A 24,133-nucleotide genomic window follows, 5' to 3' on the forward strand; every position below is an offset into this window, starting at 1 on the left:
CAACTATATTCCAGATTTCTATAACTATATTTCTCTAATTTTTTACTGTATGATTCATTGATTGGCAGGTTTCCAGCCAGTCGTTGGATACGATGCGATCAGCCAATCTCAACATTGGCAGTACTTCCGTTGACATCACATGGTGACTGAAAAAGCTCCATCCCATCCATAAATAATGGTAAGTCAACAGTCACACCTTCAACAGAACCCCAGCACCCCCCACAGCCGCGGTCGCCCACTGTCCTGTTTTAACATGGCCACTCCCCAACACCATGAAATTTTAAACAATCTTACAATTTCAATATTTCAAGAGCCCAAATCACTGAAGGTATTTGGCTTTTTGACAGTCGGAATCCCCTTCAACTTTGTGAAGTAAAAAGATGCAATTCCTTTGGAAAAAACTGCTCTTAAAGCGTTTCCATTTGCATGTTTTGTCCCAATGTTTCCACTGGAAATAAAAACAAGCGTGAATTGGGTGGTGCTAAAAACACAAACAAGTTTCAGCACCACACCCCACCCGGATGGAGTGGTGACACCCGCAAACCCACAGATTGCCACTGAAAGCCCTTTATGTTGTTTTTCCTCTTCTATTTTCCCTCATTTATTTGGCACAGCACTTTTTACTCATTTTCCCCCAGCTAGTCGATTTCAATTGTATTGAAATTAATTGAATTAAATACATTTATTGTCATGATACAAGTTCACCATAAAGTGTACAAATAACAACAACAAAGAAAAAATAATAGTAAATTATAGAAATATTCTACAAATAGTAAGTCATAAATGAGAATTATTATTAAAATAACAATACAAATAAGAATAAGAATACAATAACAAGCATAGCAATAATAACAGTAATCACAATAATGACAATAATAATAATAATGACAATACCAATAAGAATACAATAACAAGCATAGCAATAATAACAGTAATCACAATAATGACAATAATAATAATAATAGCTTAAGAATGTTGATGATGATAATAATAATGAAGATAATAATAATAAATAAGTTAAGTAGGTAAAAAAATATAAAGGTACTAATATGGTTAGCAGCCATCTTAGCTTGCCAATCTTCTTTTCAGCTGCTTTTTGGCTTTTGTGTGTGCATGCATGGATGTCACAGTACGGCCCATAGGCAGACTCACACCCCCACAATGCGTCCCCCATGTCCCCCCCACCCAACCAAGCCTCTCCACGACTCCCTCTCCGCTCTGTAATAAGAGCAGCTGCGACCGCTCTGATTCAATTGGCGTACAGGACTTATGGCTATTATCCAGTCGGCGGAAGACGGCCGCCACCGCCGCCGCTGCTGTGGCACAGCTGCGCCTAAAACAACACAAGGCAAGCCATTTGAAAGTCTAAAATAGACATCCCGTGAGAAAAAGTACCTGTCATTATATCCAATAGTAACCACCACCATCGTCACATTGCAAATGTTAAATTATTTTTTGACTTTTCACAGTGAAATGGGCTTTTTAAGAACCTACAGCTATCTGTGTATGTATATATGTGCTTATGTATATGTCTGCTATATGTGCTTATGTATATATGTGTTGGATACCTATCAATGTGCTTATGTATATCTGTATGTATATATGTGCTTATGTATATCTATGTATATGTGTTTATGTATATCTGTATGTATATATGTGCTTATGTATGTCTGTATGTGTATATATGCTTATGTATGTGTATGTATATATGTGTTTATTTATGTCTGTATATGTATATATGATTATGTATGTCTGTGTATGTATGTGCTTATGTATATATGTATATATGTGTGCATCTATTTATTCATGTATTTATTTATTAACTTACTTATTACCTATCTATTTATGTCCAAAATGTCTTTTTCTGTGTCTGTATTCTCACCCTCTTGCTACTGTGACAACAAAATTTCCCGAATACGGGATGAATCCAACTTTAAACATTTTTTTTCCCTCTTAATTTTGTATTCTTTGACTTTCAGGAAAAATACCTCAAGTCGGGATGCATTCAGGTGTATCATGTGGATTCCCAAACTCTCCATCCCATGAGGCGGATGTACCACCATGCATAATGCAGCGGGGAAGCTTGGAGGCCACTGGGCGTGTACGTGCACAGAAAGGGGGCGGGGTGAGTAGCGTCAACGACGGCGGTGGCGAGTGTAGTTCCTCCCATCTAGTCCCTCCTCTTTTTCTCCTCATGGCGTTCTCCTCCCCTTGTGTTCCCAACCCCCAGCTGGCGGCCGCACTGCAGAAGGTCAGAGCGAGGAGGCTGAGGCGGCGGACGGGTTGGCGCGGGCAGGCCGGCAGGCAGGCAAGGGCGGGGTGCTCGGTTCTACAACAGCAATATGACAAACGCCGACAAGCCATGACCACCATGCTGAGTCCTAAGATCAGACAGACCAGACGCGGTAAGTCACTTTGGCTTTTTTTTTTACCATTTACTTTAAAGCATCCTCATTTTATTACTTCCAATGGATTTTCCTCATCAGCTGGTTGTCGTAAAATGATGCGTTAATAAGCGTTTGTGTGTGTGTTGGAGTCCACGTGTCCTTGTTTGGTTACGTCCTCCATGCAATTATTCATCTGGCGGTGATTAAGATGTAATGAATAGATGGCGGAAATCCTCTGGTGGAGATGCGTGTAATTGCTCAATGTACATTTGCATATATTAGTAGACAATAGAAGTGTGTATGTGGGTTTTAGGAATTGATACCTTAGAAGGATTGAGGTGGGTTTTGGAAGATTATAGCTGAGGATAATGTCAGTCAAAAAATTCAAGATTAATAGTAGTCTGTTGTGACAATTTTTTGATGGAAATGCAAAAATGTCTTGACCCGATCATCTGATTTTTGCAGATTTTCCAATACAAATGCGATACTTCAACAATTGATTGGTTTCTTGCAAAATATCCATTTTCTTTTCTCTAATACTGTCCTAGGCATCTTATATGATGGATTTGTAGATCTTAAAATCGTCAATCATATTCAGCCAAAACCGTTCTTCTTAAAAATGTCATGATTTTTGACCAATTCCCCAAAATTTGAAGCAAATGTATATCTTGATGCTACCTATCCGACATAGTAAAAATACTCTAAACTGCATTTATGAGCGCTCTAAAAGGAAGTTAGACTGCGTAGAGTACATTTAAAAATATTATCTGGAGTTGATGTATCAGAAGCATGTTGTTCTTGAGTCACCCGGAAAAAACTACTGTCGGAAAAGTATTATTTTTGTCACCTTATGTTAACAGATGACCATTTTTTTCTGTCTACTGACTGTATTGGTATCTAAATTAATATCTAATGGTATTTTTTTCAACTCATACGCAAATGTGTGGTTAAAACATCCGACTCGCAGTTCTTAGGTCGGCGGTTCAATCCCCGCTAATTGTCCTGAATACTATAATTTGCCATTTTATTCAATTATTTGATTAATTGTAATAGCCGGACATCAGAATTGCTATCATGTTAATGATAGATTAGACTTTCTATGAGTATTTATTAACCTTCAAACCTGATTAATTAATGTATCATCCAATGGAAATCCTTTTTGAGAAGGACAGGCAATTGGAAAAAGTAAGTAAGGCATCTCATCCATTTATGTTGACTCAGATCAATTTTTGGATGGCTGCCGCCTGATCTTGTCTTACTTATGCTTGAGAGGACCCACGGGAACTCGACATAAAATATCATAGAAACGCATAGTATGCATAAAAAAATTCGGGGTATTAAAAAAAAAAGTTTTTACAAAAAAAATGTACTTTCAAGCTCAAAAAATATCATTTTATGGCTATTTTAATGCATGCAAGTTCAAAAACCAACTCCTGGAAATGATTAAGTTTATGCTTTTGATGCCCCGCCCCCCCCTAAAATATGATTTTTAGACCCACAAAAAACGAATGACTCAAGTGTGAATCACACACATTTTATGTGTTAAACAGTGGAGCTTTTTTATGTTAAAATTGGCAAGAATAACAAGAGGAAGGAAAATACTATTTATATTAGCTATTGAGCCAAAGGATAAAATTGGCACATCTAAAAGCTAAATACAAATATTTCATTGATCTATTCCTCATGTTTGAAATGTAATTTAATTTTTTTGCGACGCAGTGTGTTAGTGTTTAGTGCGTTTGGGCTCGCAGGTTTGGGTTCTTGGGTTCGAATCCAGATTAGTCCTTACTGTATGGAATTTTTCAGTTTTTTTGCACAAGATAAATGGTTAAAAAACAGCTTGGTGATAAAGAAGGATGACCTTGTACTGTGGATTTTTAGCTCCAAACCGAAACCACATATTTATTCATTGATTTGATTTAATAGCATGCGACTGCGAGTATAATTTCGTCGTAAAAACACGGGTGATGTTCAAGCGGCTGTATTTCAAACGGGTGGCCGTCGGTTACAGACAGTTGGAACGCATCAAATGCTTCCCACCTTGGGGACGAGGTCAAAACCATGTGGACTGATTTGTAATTTGTCATCTGGCTCGAAGGACCAATACTTTATTTGATATCAGTAGAGTCGGCGTGAATAAAATATCCTTCTCTTGGCAAAGTATGTTAAATAAATAGATAGATAAGAGGACAATAAAACATAATTGATTTTGCACATTTTCTGGTCCTATTTTGAGATTTTGAGACTGTCTGTGCTGTTGAATTTGATCAATTATTCAGGATTGTTAAATTGCGTAGCCTGTTAGCGCACCGTACCTTGAGTTCCTTCTTGTGTATGGTAAATTAATATACAGTGGTACTTTTTAATTTGAGATACGAGTACATTTTTGGGCAAATATTTATCTTGAGATACGAGACACATTTTTATATACGAGCACTGGGCGGGGCTTTGCATTTTTAAGTGATTTTTTTGTTCAATGTTAGTCAGTGTGAATGGTGGAGCTTGTTGGCTAAATTAGAATTAAGTTTAATGTAAAGGTTAGATGAAATTTATTTTTTTGTGTCTGCATCGTAATCCAAGTTCATTTAAATTTGTTTATGTGATGTTACGAGCACGTTGCCATGTAAATATATTTTTTAAAAGGCCTTTCATTTCTAGATAAGAAAGATGGTGAAAAAGCTCAATGTCACATTGAGCCAAAGATCTTGTAGCGGTCCCTTTGGTTTGAACCGACTGAGCTCGGGTTTCACACATTTCTTCGTAATGATTGAGTCAGTCCCACGAGGTCCTATTATCGCCCTCTAAAGCTGTTTGCTTTTTTTCTTAGTTTGTATCGAGACAATAAGTCCCTCCCAATGCAAGGTAGGTTAAGGGAGGGGGCTTTACAATCCTATCACCCCAGGCTATAGAAACACATGTGGGTGTATTGCGCGTGTAGCCTATTAGCGACTCGCAATATTATCCGCGTTATTTTCCTTGCCGCATTTCGGTATCTCATCTCGAAGTATTTTACCCCCGGGCCGGAATCGTGTGTGTGTGTGTGTTACCCGAGTAATGGACGCCATACAAAAAAAATGAAAGATATAGCTATAGGATGAATAGGAGAAAAAATATGGCACCAGGCCAATAGGGTTAATGGACTGGTGATGCTTTTGTCAACTCAATTATTGACTTGTCTGGATTCAGGAGGTGCTAAGCTAATGGTAATGTATTTTTTGGGGGGAAAATAAGGTAGTACTTTTGGAATAGTTGTGTATTTTGTCCACTCTTATGTTTTTTTGTGTGTTTTACAGCATATTTTACATGAAAAATGGATTGTAGGTGATTTGATTAGATTTTAGTGCATTAAAAAATGACTTTTTGTGGTTTACAGCCAGGTCCAAGAGCATGGTGATGGGCGAAATGACTCGGGGATCATGCCAGCCAGCTTCGCCAAGCCTTCAGGAGGGTGCGCTGAAGGCTGGCTGGCTCAAAAAACAGCGCAGCATCATGAAGAATTGGCAACTCAGGTGGTTCGTCCTCAGGGCGGAGCAGCTCGACTTCTACAAGGATGAAGAAGAAACCAAACCACAGGTAAATACCCCCCCAAAAAATCATATTTATTGCATCTAGCCATGTATTTTATTTCCATTTTATTTTTAACACTGTTTTGTCCTTAATTTGACGATATGAATTGTTTACTATGCCAAAAACGGAAAATTTTCCAATAAATGCTTCGATAAAATGACCAACCGCCACTAAATAATGAACAAGATTTAACACTACGATAATGGCCGGAGACTAATTGTTTATCCGGAAGTCTCCGCTACAAGACAGCAGTTCGTCTTCTCCCTTCCATTAGTGCGTCCACCCTTCAAATATTTTATTTAATATACGTAAAATGCCTAATTGACGGAATTCCCTTCCCCATTGAAGACACCTTTACCAACCACTTACAAGTAATGGAATGGGCGTATCCCTTTTTAAAAGGGTGATGTCATCCCAAAATCATCTTCATGAAACCCAATCATCATCATCACTTCCTGACTGAAACCTTGACACTTTTATTGATTTTTTTTTGTCTTATTTATCGAATAACGGCCATCTGTGGCGGTGTGTCCTGTCCCTGGACCTTTTCGGCAAAAAAACGTGGAGCGAATGACCATGAGACTAGACTGCCTTTAATCAAAAAGGTCGTCAATACTCGTCCCGGCGCTATCGATTGGCTAACCCTGATGCATTGGTTGGAGACGTAAATGGGAGGGGGGCGACGTGTACTCCAGGAAATGAGGACACACATGCGAGAGACAGGATGTGTGAGGACGTGTCTTTCATTGTCTCGCATATGCTAATCGATGGGATATTTGAAAGTGGACTATTGACAAAAATAGAAAAAGACCATGTATGGTAAAGGTATTTTATTTTAAAAACGACCATGTATAGTAATGCTTTTTGGCTTAAAAACGACATACTATAGTAAGGCTTTTTTCTCTGAAAAAACGACATACTATAGTAAGGCTTTTTTCTCTGAAAAAACGACATAGTATAGTAAGGCTTTTTTCTCTGAAAAAACGACATAGTATAGTATGGCTTTTTTCTCTGAAAAAAACGACATAGTATAGTAAGGCTTTTTTCTCTGAAAAAACGACATAGTATAGTATGGCTTTTTTCTCTGAAAAAACGACATAGTATAGTATGGCTTTTTTCTCTGAGAAAACGACATAGTATAGTAAGGCTTTTTTCTCTGAAAAAACGACATACTATAGTAAGGCTTTTTTCTCTGAAAAAACGACATACTATAGTAAGGCTTTTTTCTCTGAAAAAACGACATAGTATAGTAAGGCTTTTTCTCTTCAAAAACGACATAGTATAGTAAGGCTTTTTGATTAATTGTAGCCTATAATGTGTTTTCTGCCCCTTTAGCAGTTACCATTTCCATTCATTTTTATTAGCATTTCAATGTTATCAGTGTGTCATTTGCTTAAAAAAACATACTTTTGGCATGAAAGTGAGAATTCAATGGATTCTGTTCAGAGAGAATAACGGCAGTCATTTCTAGACAAACCCGATTAAGATGGGTGTGTCCACTCTTCTGTCTCCGTCGTCATGGTAACTGAGCTCTGGAAAGGCTTTATTTGATTGATTTTAAAACAGCTTCTGGGGAAGAGAATATTTTCACCGGCCACCGGTTTTTGTCCCAAGTACCAAATGGGATCCTTTTGCTATCTCCAATGATGTCTCTGGCGAATGGACGCCATGATCTCATCTCAGGTTACGTGCCGCCCGTTTTAAATCATTCATCATCCACGTTGTTTGGAGCATACGAGAAGCCACCAGGGACAAAACCTCCAAGGCTGCAGTTCCCCTCACGCTTCCATTTGTTGCCATGGCTACTAATGTTGGCCAGCGACCCGTTTGACGAAAGGATGCCACGTGGCGGCGGCCATGGCGGATTAACGCCACTAACTGGAGACGTTTGGCTCCATCGTTTTGTTAAGAAATTAAGCCTTACTACACATGGTTGTTATTTTAGGCGGAAAAAAAGCCTTACTATAGTATGTCGTTTTTTCAGAGAAAAAAGCCTTACTATAGTATGTCGTTTTTTTAAGAAAAAAGCCTTACTATAGTATGTCGTTTTTTTAAGAAAAAAGCCTTACTATAGTATGTCGTTTTTTCAGAGAAAAAATCCTTACTATAGTATGTCGTTTTTTCAGAGAAAAAAGCCTTACTATAGTATGTCGTTTTTTCAGAGAAAAAAGCCTTACTATAGTATGTCAATTTTTCTGAGAAAAAAGCCTTACTATAGTATGTCGTTTTTTCAGAGAAAAAAGCCTTACTATAGTATGTCGTTTTTTCAGAGAAAAAAGCCTTACTATACTATGTCGTTTTTTCAGAGAAAAAAGCCTTACTATAGTATGTCGTTTTTTCAGAGAAAAAAGCCTTACTATACTATGTCGTTTTTTAAGAAAAAAGCCTTACTATACTATGTCGTTTTTTAAGAAAAAAAAGCCTTACTATACTATGTCGTTTTTTAAGAAAAAAAAGCCTTACTATAGTATGTCGTTTTTTCAGAGAAAAAAGCCTTACTATAGTATGTCGTTTTTTCAGAGAAAAAAAGCCTTACTATAGTATGTCAATTTTTCTGAGAAAAAAGCCTTACTATAGTATGTCGTTTTTTCAGAGAAAAAAGCCTTACTATACTATGTCGTTTTTTCAGAGAAAAAAGCCATACTATACTATGTCGTTTTTTAAGAAAAAAGCCTTACTATACTATGTCGTTTTTTAAGAAAAAAAAGCCTTACTATACTATGTCGTTTTTTAAGAAAAAAAGCCTTACTATACTATGTCGTTTTTTAAGAAAAAAAGCCTTACTATACTATGTCGTTTTTTCAGAGAAAAAAGCCTTACTATAGTATGTCGTTTTTTCAGAGAAAAAAGCCTTACTATACTATGTCGTTTTTTCAGAGAAAAAAGCCATACTATACTATGTCGTTTTTTAAGAAAAAAGCCTTACTATACTATGTCGTTTTTTCAGAGAAAAAAGCCTTACTATACTATGTCGTTTTTTAAGAAAAAAAAGCCTTACTATACCCTGTCGTTTTTTTTAAAAAAAAAAAAGCCTTACTATACCATGTCGTTTTTTTAAGAAAAAAAGTCTTACTATGCTATGTCGTTTTTTCAGAGAAAAAAGCCTTACTATAGTATGTCGTTTTTTCAGAGAAAAAAGCTTTAGTATACTATGTCGTTTTTTCAGAGAAAAAAGCCTTACTATAGTATGTCGTTTTTTCAGAGAAAAAAGCTTTACTATACTATGTCGTTTTTTCAGAGAAAAAAGCCTTACTATAGTATGTCGTTTTTTTAGAGAGAAAAGCCTTACTATAGTATGTCGTTTTTTCAGAGAAAAAAGCCATACTATACTATGTCGTTTTTTCAGAGAAAAAAGCCATACTATACTATGTCGTTTTTTCAGAGAAAAAAAGCCTTACTATACTATGTCGTTTTTTCAGAGAAAAAAAGCCTTACTATATTATGTCGTTTTTTCAGAGAAAAAAGCCTTACTATAGTATGTCTTTTTTTCAGAGAAAAAAGCCTCACTATACTATGTCGTTTTTTCAGAGAAAAAAGCCTTACTATACTATGTCGTTTTTTCAGAGAAAAAAGCCTTACTATAATATGTCGTTTTTTTCAGAGAAAAAAGCCATACTATACTATGTCGTTTTTTCAGAGAAAAAAGCCTCACTATACTATGTCGTTTTTTCAGAGAAAAAAGCCTTACTATACTATGTCGTTTTTTCAGGGAAAAAAGCCTTACTATACTATGTCGTTTTTTCAGAGAAAAAAGCCTTACTATATTATGTCGTTTTTTCTGAGAAAAAAGCCTTACTATAGTATGTCGTTTTTTCTGAGAAAAAAGCCTTACTATAGTATGTCGTTTTTTTAGAGAAAAAAGCCTTACTATAGTATGTCGTTTTTTCAGAGAAAAAAGCCTTACTATACTATGTCGTTTTTTCAGAGAAAAAAGCCATACTACTATGTCGTTTTTTCAGAGAAAAAAGCCATACTATACTATGTCGTTTTTTCAGAGAAAAAAGCCTTACTATACTATGTCGTTTTTCAGAGAAAAAAGCCTTACTATACTATGTCGTTTTTTCAGAGAAAAAAGCCATACTATAGTATGTCGTTTTTTCAGAGAAAAAAGCCATACTATAGTATGTCGTTTTTTCAGAAAAAAAAGCCTTACTATAGTATGTCGTTTTTTCAGAGAAAAAAGCCATACTATACTATGTCGTTTTTTCAGAGAAAAAAGCCTTACTATACTATGTCGTTTTTTCAGAGAAAAAAGCCATACTATAGTATGTCATTTTTTCAGAGAAAAAAGCCATACTATAGTATGTCGTTTTTTTCAGAGAAAAAGCCATACTATACTATGTCGTTTTTTCAGAGAAAAAAGCCTTACTATACTATGTCGTTTTTCTGAGAGAAAAGCCATACTATACTATGTCGTCTTTTCAGAGAAAAAAGCCTTACTATAGTATGTCGTTTTTTCAGAGAAAAAAGCCTTACTATAGTATGTCGTTTTTTCAGAGAAAAAAGCCATGCTATAGTATGTCGTTTTTTCAGAGAAAAAAAGCCTTACTATACTATGTCGTTTTTTCAGAGAAAAAAAGCCTTACTATACTATGTCGTTTTTTCAGAGAAAAAAGCCATACTATAGTATGTCGTTTTTTCAGAGAAAAAAAGCCTTACTATAGTATGTCGTTTTTTCAGAGAAAAAAGCCATACTATAGTATGTCGTTTTTTCAGAGAAAAAAGCCATACTATAGTATGTCGTTTTTTCAGAAAAAAAAGCCTTACTATAGTATGTCGTTTTTTCAGAGAAAAAAGCCATACTATACTATGTCGTTTTTTCAGAGAAAAAAGCCATACTATAGTATGTCGTTTTTTCAGAGAAAAAAGCCATACTATAGTATGTCGTTTTTTCAGAGAAAAAAGCCATACTATAGTATGTCGTTTTTTTCAGAGAAAAAAGCCATACTATAGTATGTCGTTTTTTCAGAGAAAAAAGCCTTACTATACTATGTCGTTTTTTCAGAGAAAAAAGCCTTACTATACTATGTCGTTTTTTCAGAGAAAAAAGCCTTACTATATTATGTCGTTTTTTCAGAGAAAAAAGCCTTACTATACTATGTCGTTTTTTCAGAGAAAAAAGCCATACTATAGTATGTCATTTTTTCAGAGAAAAAAGCCATACTATAGTATGTCGTTTTTTTCAGAGAAAAAGCCATACTATACTATGTCGTTTTTTCAGAGAAAAAAGCCTTACTATACTATGTCGTTTTTCTGAGAGAAAAGCCATACTATACTATGTCGTCTTTTCAGAGAAAAAAGCCTTACTATAGTATGTCGTTTTTTCAGAGAAAAAAGCCATGCTATAGTATGTCGTTTTTTCAGAGAAAAAAAGCCTTACTATACCATGTCGTTTTTTTAAGAAAAAAAGTCTTACTATGCTATGTCGTTTTTTCAGAGAAAAAAGCCTTACTATAGTATGTCGTTTTTTCAGAGAAAAAAGCCATACTATAGTATGTCGTTTTTTCAGAGAAAAAAGCCATACTATACTATGTTGTTTTTTCAGAGAAAAAAGCCTTACTATACTATGTCGTTTTTTCAGAGAAAAAAGCCATACAATACTATGTCGTTTTTTCAGAGAAAAAAGCCTTACTATACTATGTCGTTTTTCAGAGAAAAAAGCCATACTATACTATGTCGTTTTTTCAGAGAAAAAAGCCATACTATAGTATGTCGTTTTTTCAGAGAAAAAAGCCATACTATAGTATGTCGTTTTTTCAGAAAAAAAAGCCTTACTATAGTATGTCGTTTTTTCAGAGAAAAAAGCCTTACTATAGTATGTCGTTTTTTCAGAGAAAAAAGCCTTACTATACTATGTCGTTTTTTCAGATAAAAAAGCCTTACTATACTATGTCGTTTTTTCAGAGAAAAAAGCCATACTATAGTATGTCGTTTTTTCAGAGAAAAAAGCCTTACTATACTATGTCGTTTTTTCAGAGAAAAAAGCCTTACTATACTATGTCGTTTTTTCAGAGAAAAAAGCCATACTATACTATGTCATTTTTTCAGAGAAAAAAGCCTTACTATACTATGTCGTTTTTTCAGAGAAAAAAGCCATACTATAGTATGTCGTTTTTTCAGAGAAAAAAGCCTTACTATACTATGTCGTTTTTTCAGAGAAAAAAGCCACACTATACTATGTCATTTTTTCAGAGAAAAAAGCCTGACTATACTATGTCGTTTTTTCAGAGAAAAAAGCCTTACTATACTATGTCGTTTTTCAGAGAAAAAAGCCATACTATAGTATGTCGTTTTTTCAGAGAAAAAAGCCTTACTATACTATGTCGTTTTTTCAGAGAAAAAAGCCATACTATACTATGTTGTTTTTTCAGAGAAAAAAGCCTTACTATACTATGTCGTTTTTCAGAGAAAAAAGCCTTACTATACTATGTCGTTTTTTCAGAGAAAAAAGCCATACTATAGTATGTCGTTTTTTCAGAGAAAAAAGCCTTACTATAGTATGTCGTTTTTTCAGAGAAAAAAGCCTTACTATACTATGTCGTTTTTTCAAAAAAAAGCCTTACTATACTATGTCGTTTTTTTAAGAAAAAAAGCCTTACTATAGTATGTCGTTTTTTCAGAGAAAAAAGCCTTACTATACTATGTCGTTTTTTCAGAGAAAGAAGCCACACTATAGTATGTCGTTTTTCCAGAGAAAAAAGCCTTACTATACTATGTCGTTTTTTCAGAGAAAAAAGCCATACTATAGTATGTCGTTTTTTCAGAGAAAAAAGCCATACTATACTATGTCGTTTTTTCAGAGAAAAAAGCCTTACTATAGTATGTCGTTTTTTCAGAGAAAAAAGCCATACAATACTATGTCGTTTTTTTTCAGAGAAAAAAGCCTTACTATACTATGTCGTTCATGAACAAATGTTTATTGTTTTCTGATGTGTATTTTAGGGCTGCATCCCCCTTTTGGGTTGCCAGGTCAACGAGTTGACAGCAAATCCAGATGAACCAGGAAGACACCTCTTTGAAATTGTCCCAGGTAAGCCAGCTCTTTTTCTTGACTGGAGTTTTCGCCACGTTTAATGTTCAAATTAAGTTTTTTAGTACCAAAAAAATGTCTACTTCTCCATTCTTGCATGTGTATGTGTACTTTTCTTTGTGTTTAAAGTGGACGATCATCTGGTGAGTGTCTTGTGAGTACTTTTATGGCCGGTCAACATGGCAGCTGGATGTCAATTTCCACCAAAACTTAAAGTTTCAACAGCCTCATTCAAAACTAATGAAACTCTAGCTATTCATTTGTCAAATATTCAATGATGGCGCCATCTTAGCTTGTAAATCTGTTAAATTTTTGGTCGATTTGTGGGTCTAACGAGGATGAATGATCATGTACTGTATCTGCTTTATGTCTGTGGTTTTGTCTTGTTTATTTATGCATGAAGCACTTGGTGGTGGTAAAACCCTTTTTTTGGTTTACTTGAGTAAACCAAAACTGAAGGTAAATAAAAAAAAATAAGATCTTTGATTGATGCAATGAAGGAGAACATATTCTCCCAAGCACGCAGAGGTCATTTGTTTGTCTCCGTTTATTGTCTTTGAATGTGTTTGTCTAGTATTTGTAAGTGTCTGAATGAAAATGGACTTTGTGTGGAGTTAAGTGCATTGACAAAATGAACAGCAAGGCCAAAGTTACTTTAATTTCTAATAACTTTCTTAGAAAACAACATAGTATTGTAAGACTATTTATCATTAAAAATGACAGTATATAGTAAGGCATTTTTCTTAAAAAATGACATAGTATAGTAAGGCATTTTTCTTAAAAAAATGACATAGTATAGTAAGGCATTTTTCTTAAAAAAAATGACATAGTATAGTAAGGCATTTTTCTTAAAAAAATGACATAGTATAGTATGGCATTTTTGTTAATAAATGACATAATATAGTAAGGCATTTTTCTTAAAAAAATGACATAGTATAGTAAGGCATTTTTCTTAAAAAAATGACATAGTATAGTAAGGCATTTTTCTTAAAAAAATGACATAGTATAGTAAGGCATTTTTCTTAAAAAAATGACATAGTATAGTAAGGCGTTTTTCTTAAAAAAAATGACATAGTATAGTAAGGCGTTTTACTTAAAAAAATGACATAGTATAGTAAGGCATTTTACTTAAAAAAATGACATAGTATAGTAAGGCATTTTTCTTTACAAAAATGACATAGTATAGTAAGGCATATTTCTTTAAAAAAAGACAGTATAGTAAGACAACCTTTTTTAAAAAACAACATAATATAGTACATATACTGGTACAAAAATAAAATAGTAAAATAAGGCTATTTCATCATAAAATAATGACATTGGATAAGATAACTTTATTCATCCTGTACTAACTCCCATAGTAGCAAGAGTGATTAGACAGATCAACAAAGCAAATGAGATCATTAAATATCACCAAATAAAACCATTAAAACAGCAAGCAGCTAAGACACAAGTAGTATAATTACAAGGCTTTAATTTGTAAAATTGTACATGTTTTCTCCTATTTGTTGATGTGGTCGAGTGGGAAAGACATAGGGTTAGAATCTCAATTGGGAACAGATTCAAATAAGGAGTGGGTTCAAGTCCAGCTCTTCCTTTCCAATAGTGTTGAGGTAATGAACAGGATAAGTCCGACTTCTGAATTATTTCCACCTTTAGTTGTTGCTGTGGTCCAGTGGCAAAGACATTGGGTTAGAACCTAGGGAGGAACAAGTTCAAATCAGATGTGAGTTCAACTCCACTCTTTGCTTTTCAAAGTTTATTGAGGTGAATGAAAAGGATAAATATAACTTCCAATTTCCAAATTTCAGAGGTCACTGTGGTCTAGTGGCAAAGACATTGGATCAGAACTAAAGGTGGACACCAGTTCAAATCAGGATTGAGTTCAATTCCACTCTTAGCCATTCTTTCATTGTTTACTGAGGTAATGAAAAGGTCAAATATAACCTCCAATTTCTACATTTCAGAAGTCACTGTGGTGTAGTGGCAAAGTCAATGGGTCAGAAGCCAAGGTGGACACAAGTTCAAATCAGGGGTGAGTTCAATTCCACTCTTTGCATTTCTCAAATTCTTTGTTGAAGTAAGGAAAAGGATAAATATAACTTCCAAATTGTAAAGTTCAGAAGTCACTGTGGTCCAGTGGCAAAGACAATGGGTCAGAAGCCACGGTGGACACAAGTTCAAATCAGGAGTGGGTTCGATTCCACTCTTTGCAAATCTCAAATTCTTTGTTGTCGTAAGGAAAAGGATAAATATAACTTCCAAATTGTAAAGTTCAGAAGCCACTGTGGTCCAGTGGCAAAGATACTGCTCAGAACTTGAGATGGTGAAGTTCAAACCAGGAGTGGGTTCGAATCCCACACAAAGCTCAGAACTTGAGATGGTGAAGTTCAAATCAAAAGTGGGGTCAAATCCACTAACAGCTCTCAAGTAAAGAGAGTATCAAAAGTGGGGTCAAATCCACTAACAGGGGGAGTGGTAGGGGGAAAGGGTAGAGTCGGAGTGGGTTCAAATCCACTCGCAAACGGAGTGTCACAAGTGGGGTCAAATCCACTAACAGCTCTCAAATAGGGAGAGTGACAGCAGTGGGGTCAAATCCACTAACAGATAGAGTAAGAGGGGGGAGGGGATAGAGTAAGAGGGGGGGGATAGGGTAGGAGGAGGTAGAGGAGGGAGAGTAAGAGGGGTGGGGGATAGGGTAGGAGGGATAGGGTAGGAGGAGGTAGAGGGGGGAGAGGATAGGGTAGGAGGAGGTAGAGGGGGGAGAGGATAGGGTAGGAGGAGGTAGAGGGGGGAGAGGAAAGGGTAGGAGGAGGTAGAGGGGGGGAGTAAGAGGGGGAGAGGATAGGGTAGGAGGAGGTAGAGAAGGTAGAGTAAGAGGGGGGAGGATAGGGTAGGAGGAGGTAGAGGAGGAGAGGATAGGGTAGGAGGAGGTAGAGGAGGAAGAGTAAGAAGGGTGAGGATAGGGTAGGAGGAGGTAGAGGGGATAGACTAAGAGGGGGAAGAGGATAGGGTAGGAGGAGGTAGAGGGGATAGAGTAAGAGGGGGAAGAGGATAGGGTAGGAGGAGGCAGAGGAGGGAGAGTAAGAGAGAGGATAGGGTAGGAGGAGGTAGAGTAAGAGGGGGGAGAGGACACGGTAGGAGGAGGTAGAGGGGATAGTGTAAGAGGGGGGAAAGGGTAGGGGGAGGTAGAGTAGGAGAGTGGGGGAGGTAGGGGGAGGAAGTGTAGGAGAGGGGAGGGTAGGGGGAGGTAGAGTAGGAGAGGGGAGGGTAGGGGGAGGTAGAGTAGGAGAGGGGAGGGTAGGGGGAGGTAGAGTAGGAGAGGGGAGGGTAGGGGGAGGTAGAGTAGGAGAGGGGAAGGTAGGGGGAGGTAGAGTAGGAGAGGGGAGGGTAGGGGGAGGTAGAGTAGGAGAGGGGAGGGTAGGGGGAGGTAGAGTAGGAGAGGGGAGGGGAGGAAGGTGTATAGTAGTAGAGGGGAGGGGGAGGTAGACTATTAGTGTATTAGTCTTGAATATTTAAATAAATAAAACAGAAATACTTATATTCCCCAAACTTTTACCCTCGTTTAGTATGTCAGTCCATTCACCAACTTGTCTTACGTGTGCTACTTCCCCTCCCCTCCCCTCTCCTTCTCTACCTTCCCCTCCCCTCTCCTACTCTACCTCCCCCTACCATCCCCTCTCCTACTCTACCTCCCCCTACCCTCCCCTCTACTACTATACACCTTCCTCCCCTCCCCTCTCCCACTCTACCTCCCCCTACCCTCCCCTCTCCTACTCTACCTCCCCCTCCCCTCTCCTACTCTACCTCCCCCTCCCCTCCCCTCTCCTACTCTACCTCCCCCTACCCTCCCCTCTCCTACTCTACCTCCCCCTACCCTCCCCTCTCCTACTCTACCTCCCCCTACCCTCCCCTCTCCTACTCTACCTCCCCCTATCCTTTCCCCCCTCTTACACTATCCCCTCTACCTCCTCCTACCATGTCCTCTCCCCCCTCTTACTCTACCTCCTCCTACCCTATCCTCTCCTCCCTCTTACTCTCCCTCCTCTTCCTCCTCCTACCCTATCCCCTCTACCTCCTCCTACCCTATCCTCTCCCCCCTCTTACTCACCCTCCTCTGCCTCCTCCTACCCTATCCTCTTCCCCCTCTTACTCTATCCCCTCTACCTCCTCCTACCCTATCCTCACCCCTCTTACTCTTCCTCCTCTACCTCCTCCTACCCTATCCTCTCCCCCTCTACCTCCTCCTACACTATCCTCCCCCCCCTCTTACTCTACCTCCTCCTACCCTATCCTCTCCCCCTCTTACTCTCCCCCCTCTACCTCCTCCTACCCTATCCTCTCCCCCCTCTACCTCCTCCTACCCTATCCTCTCCCCCCTCTACCTCCTCCTACCCTATTCCCCCCCCCCCTCTTACTCTATCCCCTCCCCCCACTTACTCTATCCCCTCCCCCCTCTTACTCTATCTGTTAGTGGATTTGACCCCACTGCTGTCACTCTCCCTATTTGAGAGCTGTTAGTGGATTTGACCCCACTCATGACACTCTGTTTGAGAGTGGATTTGAACCCACTCCGACTCTACCCTTTCCCCCTACCACTCCCCCTGTTAGTGGATTTGACCCCACTTTTGATACTCTCTTTACTTGAGAGCTGTTAGTGGATTTGACCCCACTTTTGATTTGAACTTCACCATCTCAAGTTCTGAGCTTTGTGTGGGATTCGAACCCACTCCTGGTTTGAACTTCACCATCTCAAGTTCTGAGCAGTATCTTTGCCACTGGACCACAGTGACTTCTGAACTTTACAATTTGGAAGTTATATTTATCCTTTTCCTTACTACAACAAAGAATTTGAGAATTGCAAAGAGTGGAATCGAACCCACTCCTGATTTGAACTTGTGTCCACCTTGGCTTCTGACCCATTGTCTTTGCCACTGGGCCACAGTGACTTGTGAACTTTACAATTTGGAAGTTATATTTATCCTTTTCCTTACTTCAACAAAGAATTTGAGAAATGCAAAGAGTGGAATTGAACTCACCCCTGATTTGAACGTGTGTCCACCTTGACTTCCGACCCATCGTCTTTACCACTAGACCACAGTGACTCCTGAAATGTAGAAATCGGAAGTTATATTTACCCTTTTCATTAACCCAATAAATAAATTGAGAATTGCAAAGGTTGGAAGTGAACTCACTCCTGATGTGAATCTGTTTCCACATCTGGATCTGACCCAAAGTCTTTGCCACTGGACCACAGGTACTTCTGAAATGCAATATTGGAAGTTATATTTCTCCCCTCCATTACTTAAATGACATATTTAAAAGATGTTAGTAGTGAATTTGAACTCACTCCAGATTTGAACTTGTGTCCACCTTGACTTTCAATCCATTGTCTTTGCCACTGGACCACAGCAACAACTAGAAGGTCAAAAAATCAGGTCAGATTTCTCCTCTTTATTACCTCAACTCCTTTGGAAAAGAAGTCGAACGCTCTAAGTGCTGGATTGGAACTCACTCCTGATTTGAACTTGTTACCACCAATGATTCAGATACAGCATTTTTGTGCCTATGATGACCACAAGAAAGTTTCAAATGTTATATTTGTCCTCTTCATTACCTTAACTCCATTGGAAAAGAAAATGAACATTGTACATGGTAGATTGGAACTCACTCCTGATTCGACCCCGGTTTCACCTTAGGTTCTGACCCAATGGTTTTGCCACTGGACCACAGCAACAACTAGAAGGGGGAGATACTCAGAAGTCAGATTTATTCTCTTCATTACATCAACTCCATTGGTTACTAAGATGAGTACTCTGTGCAGGATTGAAACTCACTCCTAATTTGAACCTGTTCTTAATTCAGATTTTGACCCAATGTCTTTGCCACTCTAGCGACTCTCTAGAAGAGAAAAATAACCACATAGTATATAAAGGCTATTTTTTTAAATGGCATAGTATAGCAAGGTTTTTTTCTTAAAAAACAACATAGTATAGTAAGGCTGTTTTCTTTAAAAAAGAGAGAGAGGGAGGGAGGGTGGAAGAGTGAGAGAGAAGCCATCACACCCCCCCTCCAGGATTTACTTTCCCCCAAGGGGCCTGAGGGAGAAGACCGGAGTTGGAAGAAAGTCTTCTCAAAAAGAGGTCTTGTGGGATGGATTCCACCAGCGTTTGGCATCAGGCACGCCTGACTGCCAGCTCTCAACAGCCATTCGCACTCCCGCCGTACTTATCTTCTTAGTCAGGGACCCATACCACCAGTCCGGAACATGGGTCCACTCTGCTGCAAGCCACCTCATGTACTGAAGAAGCAACATCTCCAAGGTAACAGGGAAACGGATGCCAGATGAAGATTTCAATGCAAAGTTTGAGTCTTCTTCTTCTGGGTGACTGCCTTGCCAATGGGTTGCGTTCTAGTCTGGGGAGAAAAGTGCCTCAGGTTTTTTTTCCTCAAGTATACAAGCTGTGTGTTTGTCGTGCTGGTGTGATTTTGCAAAGCTGGGTGACAATGGAGTTTAGTTTTATGGCTCCACTATTTATATTTGGATTCCCAAATAGCCTGGTGCTAAATGACTGTGAACATAATGAGCAATGCCGTCTGAAATTGGATACGTTAATTTTATTAACCGAGCTGTTTTCTGTGTTTTCAAGGGGGAACGGGGGAGAAAGAGCGCACCCCCACGAGTCATGAATCCTTCCTACTTATGGCCAACTCCCAGACAGACATGGACGAATGGGTCAAAGCCATACGCCGGGTTATTTGGGCACCTTTTGGAGGAGGTAAGGTCAAAACTGGCAGACATCATTCACACAGAAATGCTAGTAGCACAGTTTATGTAATTTAGAAAAAATTGGATTCCTATTTTCCGTGACCGGACATTTGGTTGCCGGTCAAATGTACTTCTACATTAAAGTCTGTCGCTTAGATATTAAAAAGTACTTAAATATTAAGCTCTCTTTTAGTCATTAAACACTACTTAGAGTCTTAGATATTGAACACTACTTAGATATTACACACTACTTAGATATTAAACACTACTTAGATATTAAACACTACTTAGAAATTAAACACTACTTAGATATTAAACACTACTTAGATATTAAACACTACTTAGATATTACACACTACTTAGATATTAAACACTACTTAGATATTACACACTACTTAGATATTAAACACTACTTAGATATTGAACACTACTTAGATATTGAACACTACTTAGATATTAAACATTACTTAGATATTACACACTACTTAGATATTAGACACTACTTAGATATTAGACACTACTTAGATATTAAACACTACTTAGATATTAAACACTACTTAGATATTAAACACTACTTAGATATTAAACTCTCTCTTATAATATTTCAACATTTCTCCAGGGATATTTGGCCAACGTCTAGAGGACACGGTGCTGTACGAGAAAAAGTTTGGTCCTCGGCTGGCCCCCCTGCTGGTAGAGCAGTGCGTGGACTTCATCAGGGAGCGCGGCTTGGACGAAGAGGGTCTCTTTCGAATGCCGGGGCAGGCCAATTTGGTCAGGGATCTGCAGGAGGCCTTTGACTGCGGCGACAAGCCTCTCTTTGACAGTAACACCGATGTGCACACGGTGGCGTCTTTACTGAAGTTGTATCTGCGAGAGTTGCCCGAACCCGTCATTCCTTTCTGCAAATATGAAGACTTTCTCACGTGTGCGCAGCTTTTGGCCAAAGACGAGGCAGAGGTACATTTTAATATCAAAGTAATGGATAAAATCAAAGTACTGTTTAATATTTACGTACTGCTTAATTGACTTGGACAGGGCGTTGGGGAGATTGGGAAACAGGTCAACGTATTACCTCTGCCCAACTACAATCTTCTCAAGTACATATGCAAGTAAGTACTAGGAGGCGACTGGTACTGGTCCGCCAGTCCTCCGCTAACGTTAGCGTCCGTTCCCAGATTCCTCGATGAAGTCCAGTCTCACTGTAACGAAAACAAGATGAGCGTACAGAATCTGGCCACCGTCTTTGGGCCCAATATCCTCCGGCCCAAATTGGAAGACCCGGTCACCATCATGGAAGGTAAAGCATCTATAAAAAAAGGAACATTACCTGTTTCTTCTCATTGCCAATCGTGTTCTATTTGGTCTTCTCCAGGGACGTCTTTAGTCCAGCACCTCATGACCGTCCTCATCAGGGAACACGAGTGTTTGTACTCAGGGAGGGACAGCGAAGGCCCGGCGCTTCCCCAAACGGAGCAGCACCAGCTCCTTAGTCGTAGTCTCGGCGCCTGGATCTCCGAAGAAGACCTGCAAAGTTGCCCCGCCCCCAATGTAGACCAAGAAGCCAACAGTTGTGCCTCCTCACTTGAAGCCAAAATGTCCACCGCCGTTAGCCCAAAACTGGGGTCTTCGCCAGCCAAGGCGGAAGCGGCATTGAGCCCGAGCAAACAAGCTAAGAGCACCCCATCGTGGAAGTACTCTTTCAAAAGCTCCGCCCTCACGCCTCGTTCTCAGGCGCCACCACCACCAAAACAGAGCGGCTCGGCGGCGGAAGCTAATGCCGGAGGAAGCGGTAACTGGCTCATGAACGGATTGTCCTCCCTGAGAGGCCACAGACGCACTTCCTCGGGGGAAAGGTCAACACGAGACCGTGACTCAACCGGTTCCTCGCAGAGACTGTCCACCTACGACAATGTTACCTCCTCCTCCAGCACGGCTAGTGTTCAGAGTGTGGGTAGCACCCCTTGGTCCACCTCCTCTTGCGAGATCTCCGTTCCAGATTCAGGGGGCGGCGATCCCTCGGCTGCTGGGGACAAAGGGGACTGGGCGGAGGAGGTTCGATGTCCGGATGGTGGGATGGCGGCGGATCCTGGTCCTGAAGGGGATGGTGGCGAGGCAATGGAGTTGTGTGGTGGTGGAGAGAATGGAAATGGGAGTGGAACCGTCGCCAGGGTACCGTCTGTCGTGGTGTTGGACCAAGAGGACGGGACCGGGATTTCCGTGGGCGCCATGGTAGAGGACCTCAAGGAAGAACTCAGGAAACAGAAGTCCACTTACGAGGCCAGGATTCAAAAGTAAGTAGATGCAACCATCGTAGGCACTTGACCAGATCGTGATGGCGCTTTTGCACTTTTGCCCGCAGGTTAGAGGACTCCAGTGCCGCTCTGTGCGCACACGTACAGCGTTTGGAACGGGAAATGGAGCAAGAGAAGAAGAGACAACGCATGCTAGAGATCAAACTGGGAAACTCGGAGAGAGCTCGGGAAGACGCCGAGGGCCGCAACAAACTTTTGGAGAAGGAGATGGAGGATTTCTTTTCCACTTTGGGAGATTTGACCACCAGTTCCAGGACCAGTGACATTTGAGCAGACCTGAGGGAAGGTTTGGTTGTTTTTTTTCTTTGGAAAAGGGTTGCCTACCGTTATCCTGAGGCCATTTCAGAGTATGAGAAGGAAACGGGGTCCGGTTTTTGAGCCCCACTACAGCCAACAGGACTGGTAAGCACTGACCCACGTGACCAATCTGTAGCAAAATACGTACGATAAATGAATGCAATATCTATCTCTGCTGTTTTAAAAGTTGAGGATGACTCAACCCCGAAAAATCAGAAACGGGAAAACCCGCTATTCGTAGAGGGGGCGGAGACTGAGCCAAGAAAGACCAACAAAGCCTCCCCTTTGTATAGAATTGCCTACATTGGCTTAGAATCCAAAACTACGAACAAAAAACTAAATTTTACAGATGTAGAGCTTAGAAAAGGTGAGTTTCGTCGTTTAGACTTCATTTGAGACCGATGACTACTTTCCTATTAGTCAGGGTTTTGGCAGAATGCTAGCATTTTGAGAAAAGAGTACAAAATACGTAGAAAAAACAATTGGAAACATCCCTGTAGTGGCTTTAAAGTATTTTGTTGACATTCAAGGAAGAAAATGACTCTTGTACTCGATAGCTAGTCTGATAAAAGTGTGTCTGACCTGACTTTGACGCAGAAATAGCTCAACACTGCCCCCTAGAAGAGAAAAAACACGGTCATTTCTGCTTGTGCCTTTGTGGAAGTCCTTTTGATTAAAATTAAAACGAAAAAAGACGTAAAATTGCATTTATCGCTAAGTGCTCGTGACCGATTTAGGTGCCATTTATCGTGATTTTTGTGCTTTTCAATAGAAACGAACGACAAAAAAACGAAAAAATCATGTCCTCTTCGTAGTGAATGTAAAATGGTGTTTGACCAAGCCAGCTCAAGAGGAAATGCACTGGTCAGCGTTGTCCTCCATTTTGTGTCTTTGACTAAACTCTTAGGAACGAATCATATTTGCTGACTGAGCTACTGCATGCTAACGAAAAATGTTAACTCAAAAAGGGCCTAACGATAGAAAAGTGCTTTAATACTCTGACTGTTCCATATTTCAATGATACTACTGCATTTGTAGGATTTTTAATGCACAGTACGTAACGTCCAGGAAGACGACGAACGGCCATCTTACAACGATTATCACACAGACCAAGAGAAATATGTATTTCCCTCGAAAGTAAGTCTATGTACAGATACGTCACGGCTAAAGTTTGTTTTTTTAAGGGTCCTCAATGGTGCTTTTTATTTATTAAGTTATACATGATTGTAAAAGATGGACACGTGCGGAAAATACAATTAAAAGCAAGTTGATCTAATTTGTCCAATTTTTTTTTAGCAAGTTTTTGGAATGTGGGAGGAAACCGGAGTACCTGGAGGAGCCCCACGCAAGGTAAACCGTCCTGGATTCGAACCCAGAACGGAAAAAAACAAGACATTGACATTGTTCAAAGTGTATTGGTTTATTGGTAGTACACAGTTTTTGTTCTTACATTGTATTGAGTTGAAGAGGCAAAGTTTTTTTGTTTTTTTATTGGGAATTCTTTAGCTTTTTTGGGCTGGTGTCAATTTTTAAACAAGTCCAAACCAGCACCATACATATGATATGATTATTGTTGTTATTATTATTAGCGTCATTGTTCATCAAGGCCAAAGATTTCAAATTAAAATAAAAAAATAGGGTGATAATGGAGCAGTACCAACACTTTTTTGGATTACCTTCAGGCAACGTTTAATAACAGAGCAAAGTTTGCCCAAGTGAAGGTATTGCACATTGAAAACAACAAGAAAATACATAGAAGGATTCTCTTCCA

The 24,133-nt window shown here is 39.1% G+C and overlaps 1 protein-coding gene across 2 annotated transcripts; it reads left to right on the plus strand.

Annotated features, from left to right (window-relative positions):
• The first annotated feature begins 56 nt into the window (after nt 1-56).
• Nucleotides 57-22,752, plus strand: arhgap22b (Rho GTPase activating protein 22b). Of its 2 annotated transcripts, XM_077739090.1 has the most exons (10): nt 57-178; nt 1,980-2,405; nt 5,761-5,960; nt 12,897-12,984; nt 19,632-19,760; nt 20,370-20,710; nt 20,789-20,862; nt 20,929-21,050; nt 21,126-22,044; nt 22,113-22,752. In XM_077739090.1, exons 2-10 carry the CDS (start codon nt 2,000-2,002, stop codon nt 22,333-22,335), a joined length of 2,502 nt encoding a protein of 833 aa, XP_077595216.1. In that variant the 5' UTR covers nt 57-178; nt 1,980-1,999; the 3' UTR covers nt 22,336-22,752. The 2 variants fall into 2 exon arrangements, with proteins under 2 accessions (XP_077595216.1, XP_077595217.1); XM_077739091.1 differs by lacking the exons at nt 19,632-19,760; nt 20,370-20,710; nt 20,789-20,862; ... (1 more) ...; nt 21,126-22,044; nt 22,113-22,752 and adding an exon at nt 14,949-15,017.
• Nucleotides 22,753-24,133: the final 1,381 nt, after the last annotated feature.

The sequence above is a fragment of the Stigmatopora nigra genome, chromosome 18 (assembly GCF_051989575.1).
Source record: "Stigmatopora nigra isolate UIUO_SnigA chromosome 18, RoL_Snig_1.1, whole genome shotgun sequence".
In the NCBI taxonomy this organism is placed as follows: Eukaryota; Metazoa; Chordata; class Actinopteri; order Syngnathiformes; family Syngnathidae; genus Stigmatopora; species Stigmatopora nigra.

What these genes read in the sequence shown, in the direction of transcription:
- arhgap22b (XM_077739090.1), top strand. Translation starts at nt 2,000, where the DNA reads ATGCATTCAGGTGTATCATGTGGATTCCCAAACTCTCCATCCCATGAG. An exon ending in CCTCTTTGAAATTGTCCCAG is followed by an intron (nt 12,985 to 19,631) that starts GTAAGCCAGCTC and finishes TGTGTTTTCAAG; the next exon opens with GGGGAACGGGGGAGAAAGAG. An exon ending in TTGGGCACCTTTTGGAGGAG is followed by an intron (nt 19,761 to 20,369) that starts GTAAGGTCAAAA and finishes ACATTTCTCCAG; the next exon opens with GGATATTTGGCCAACGTCTA.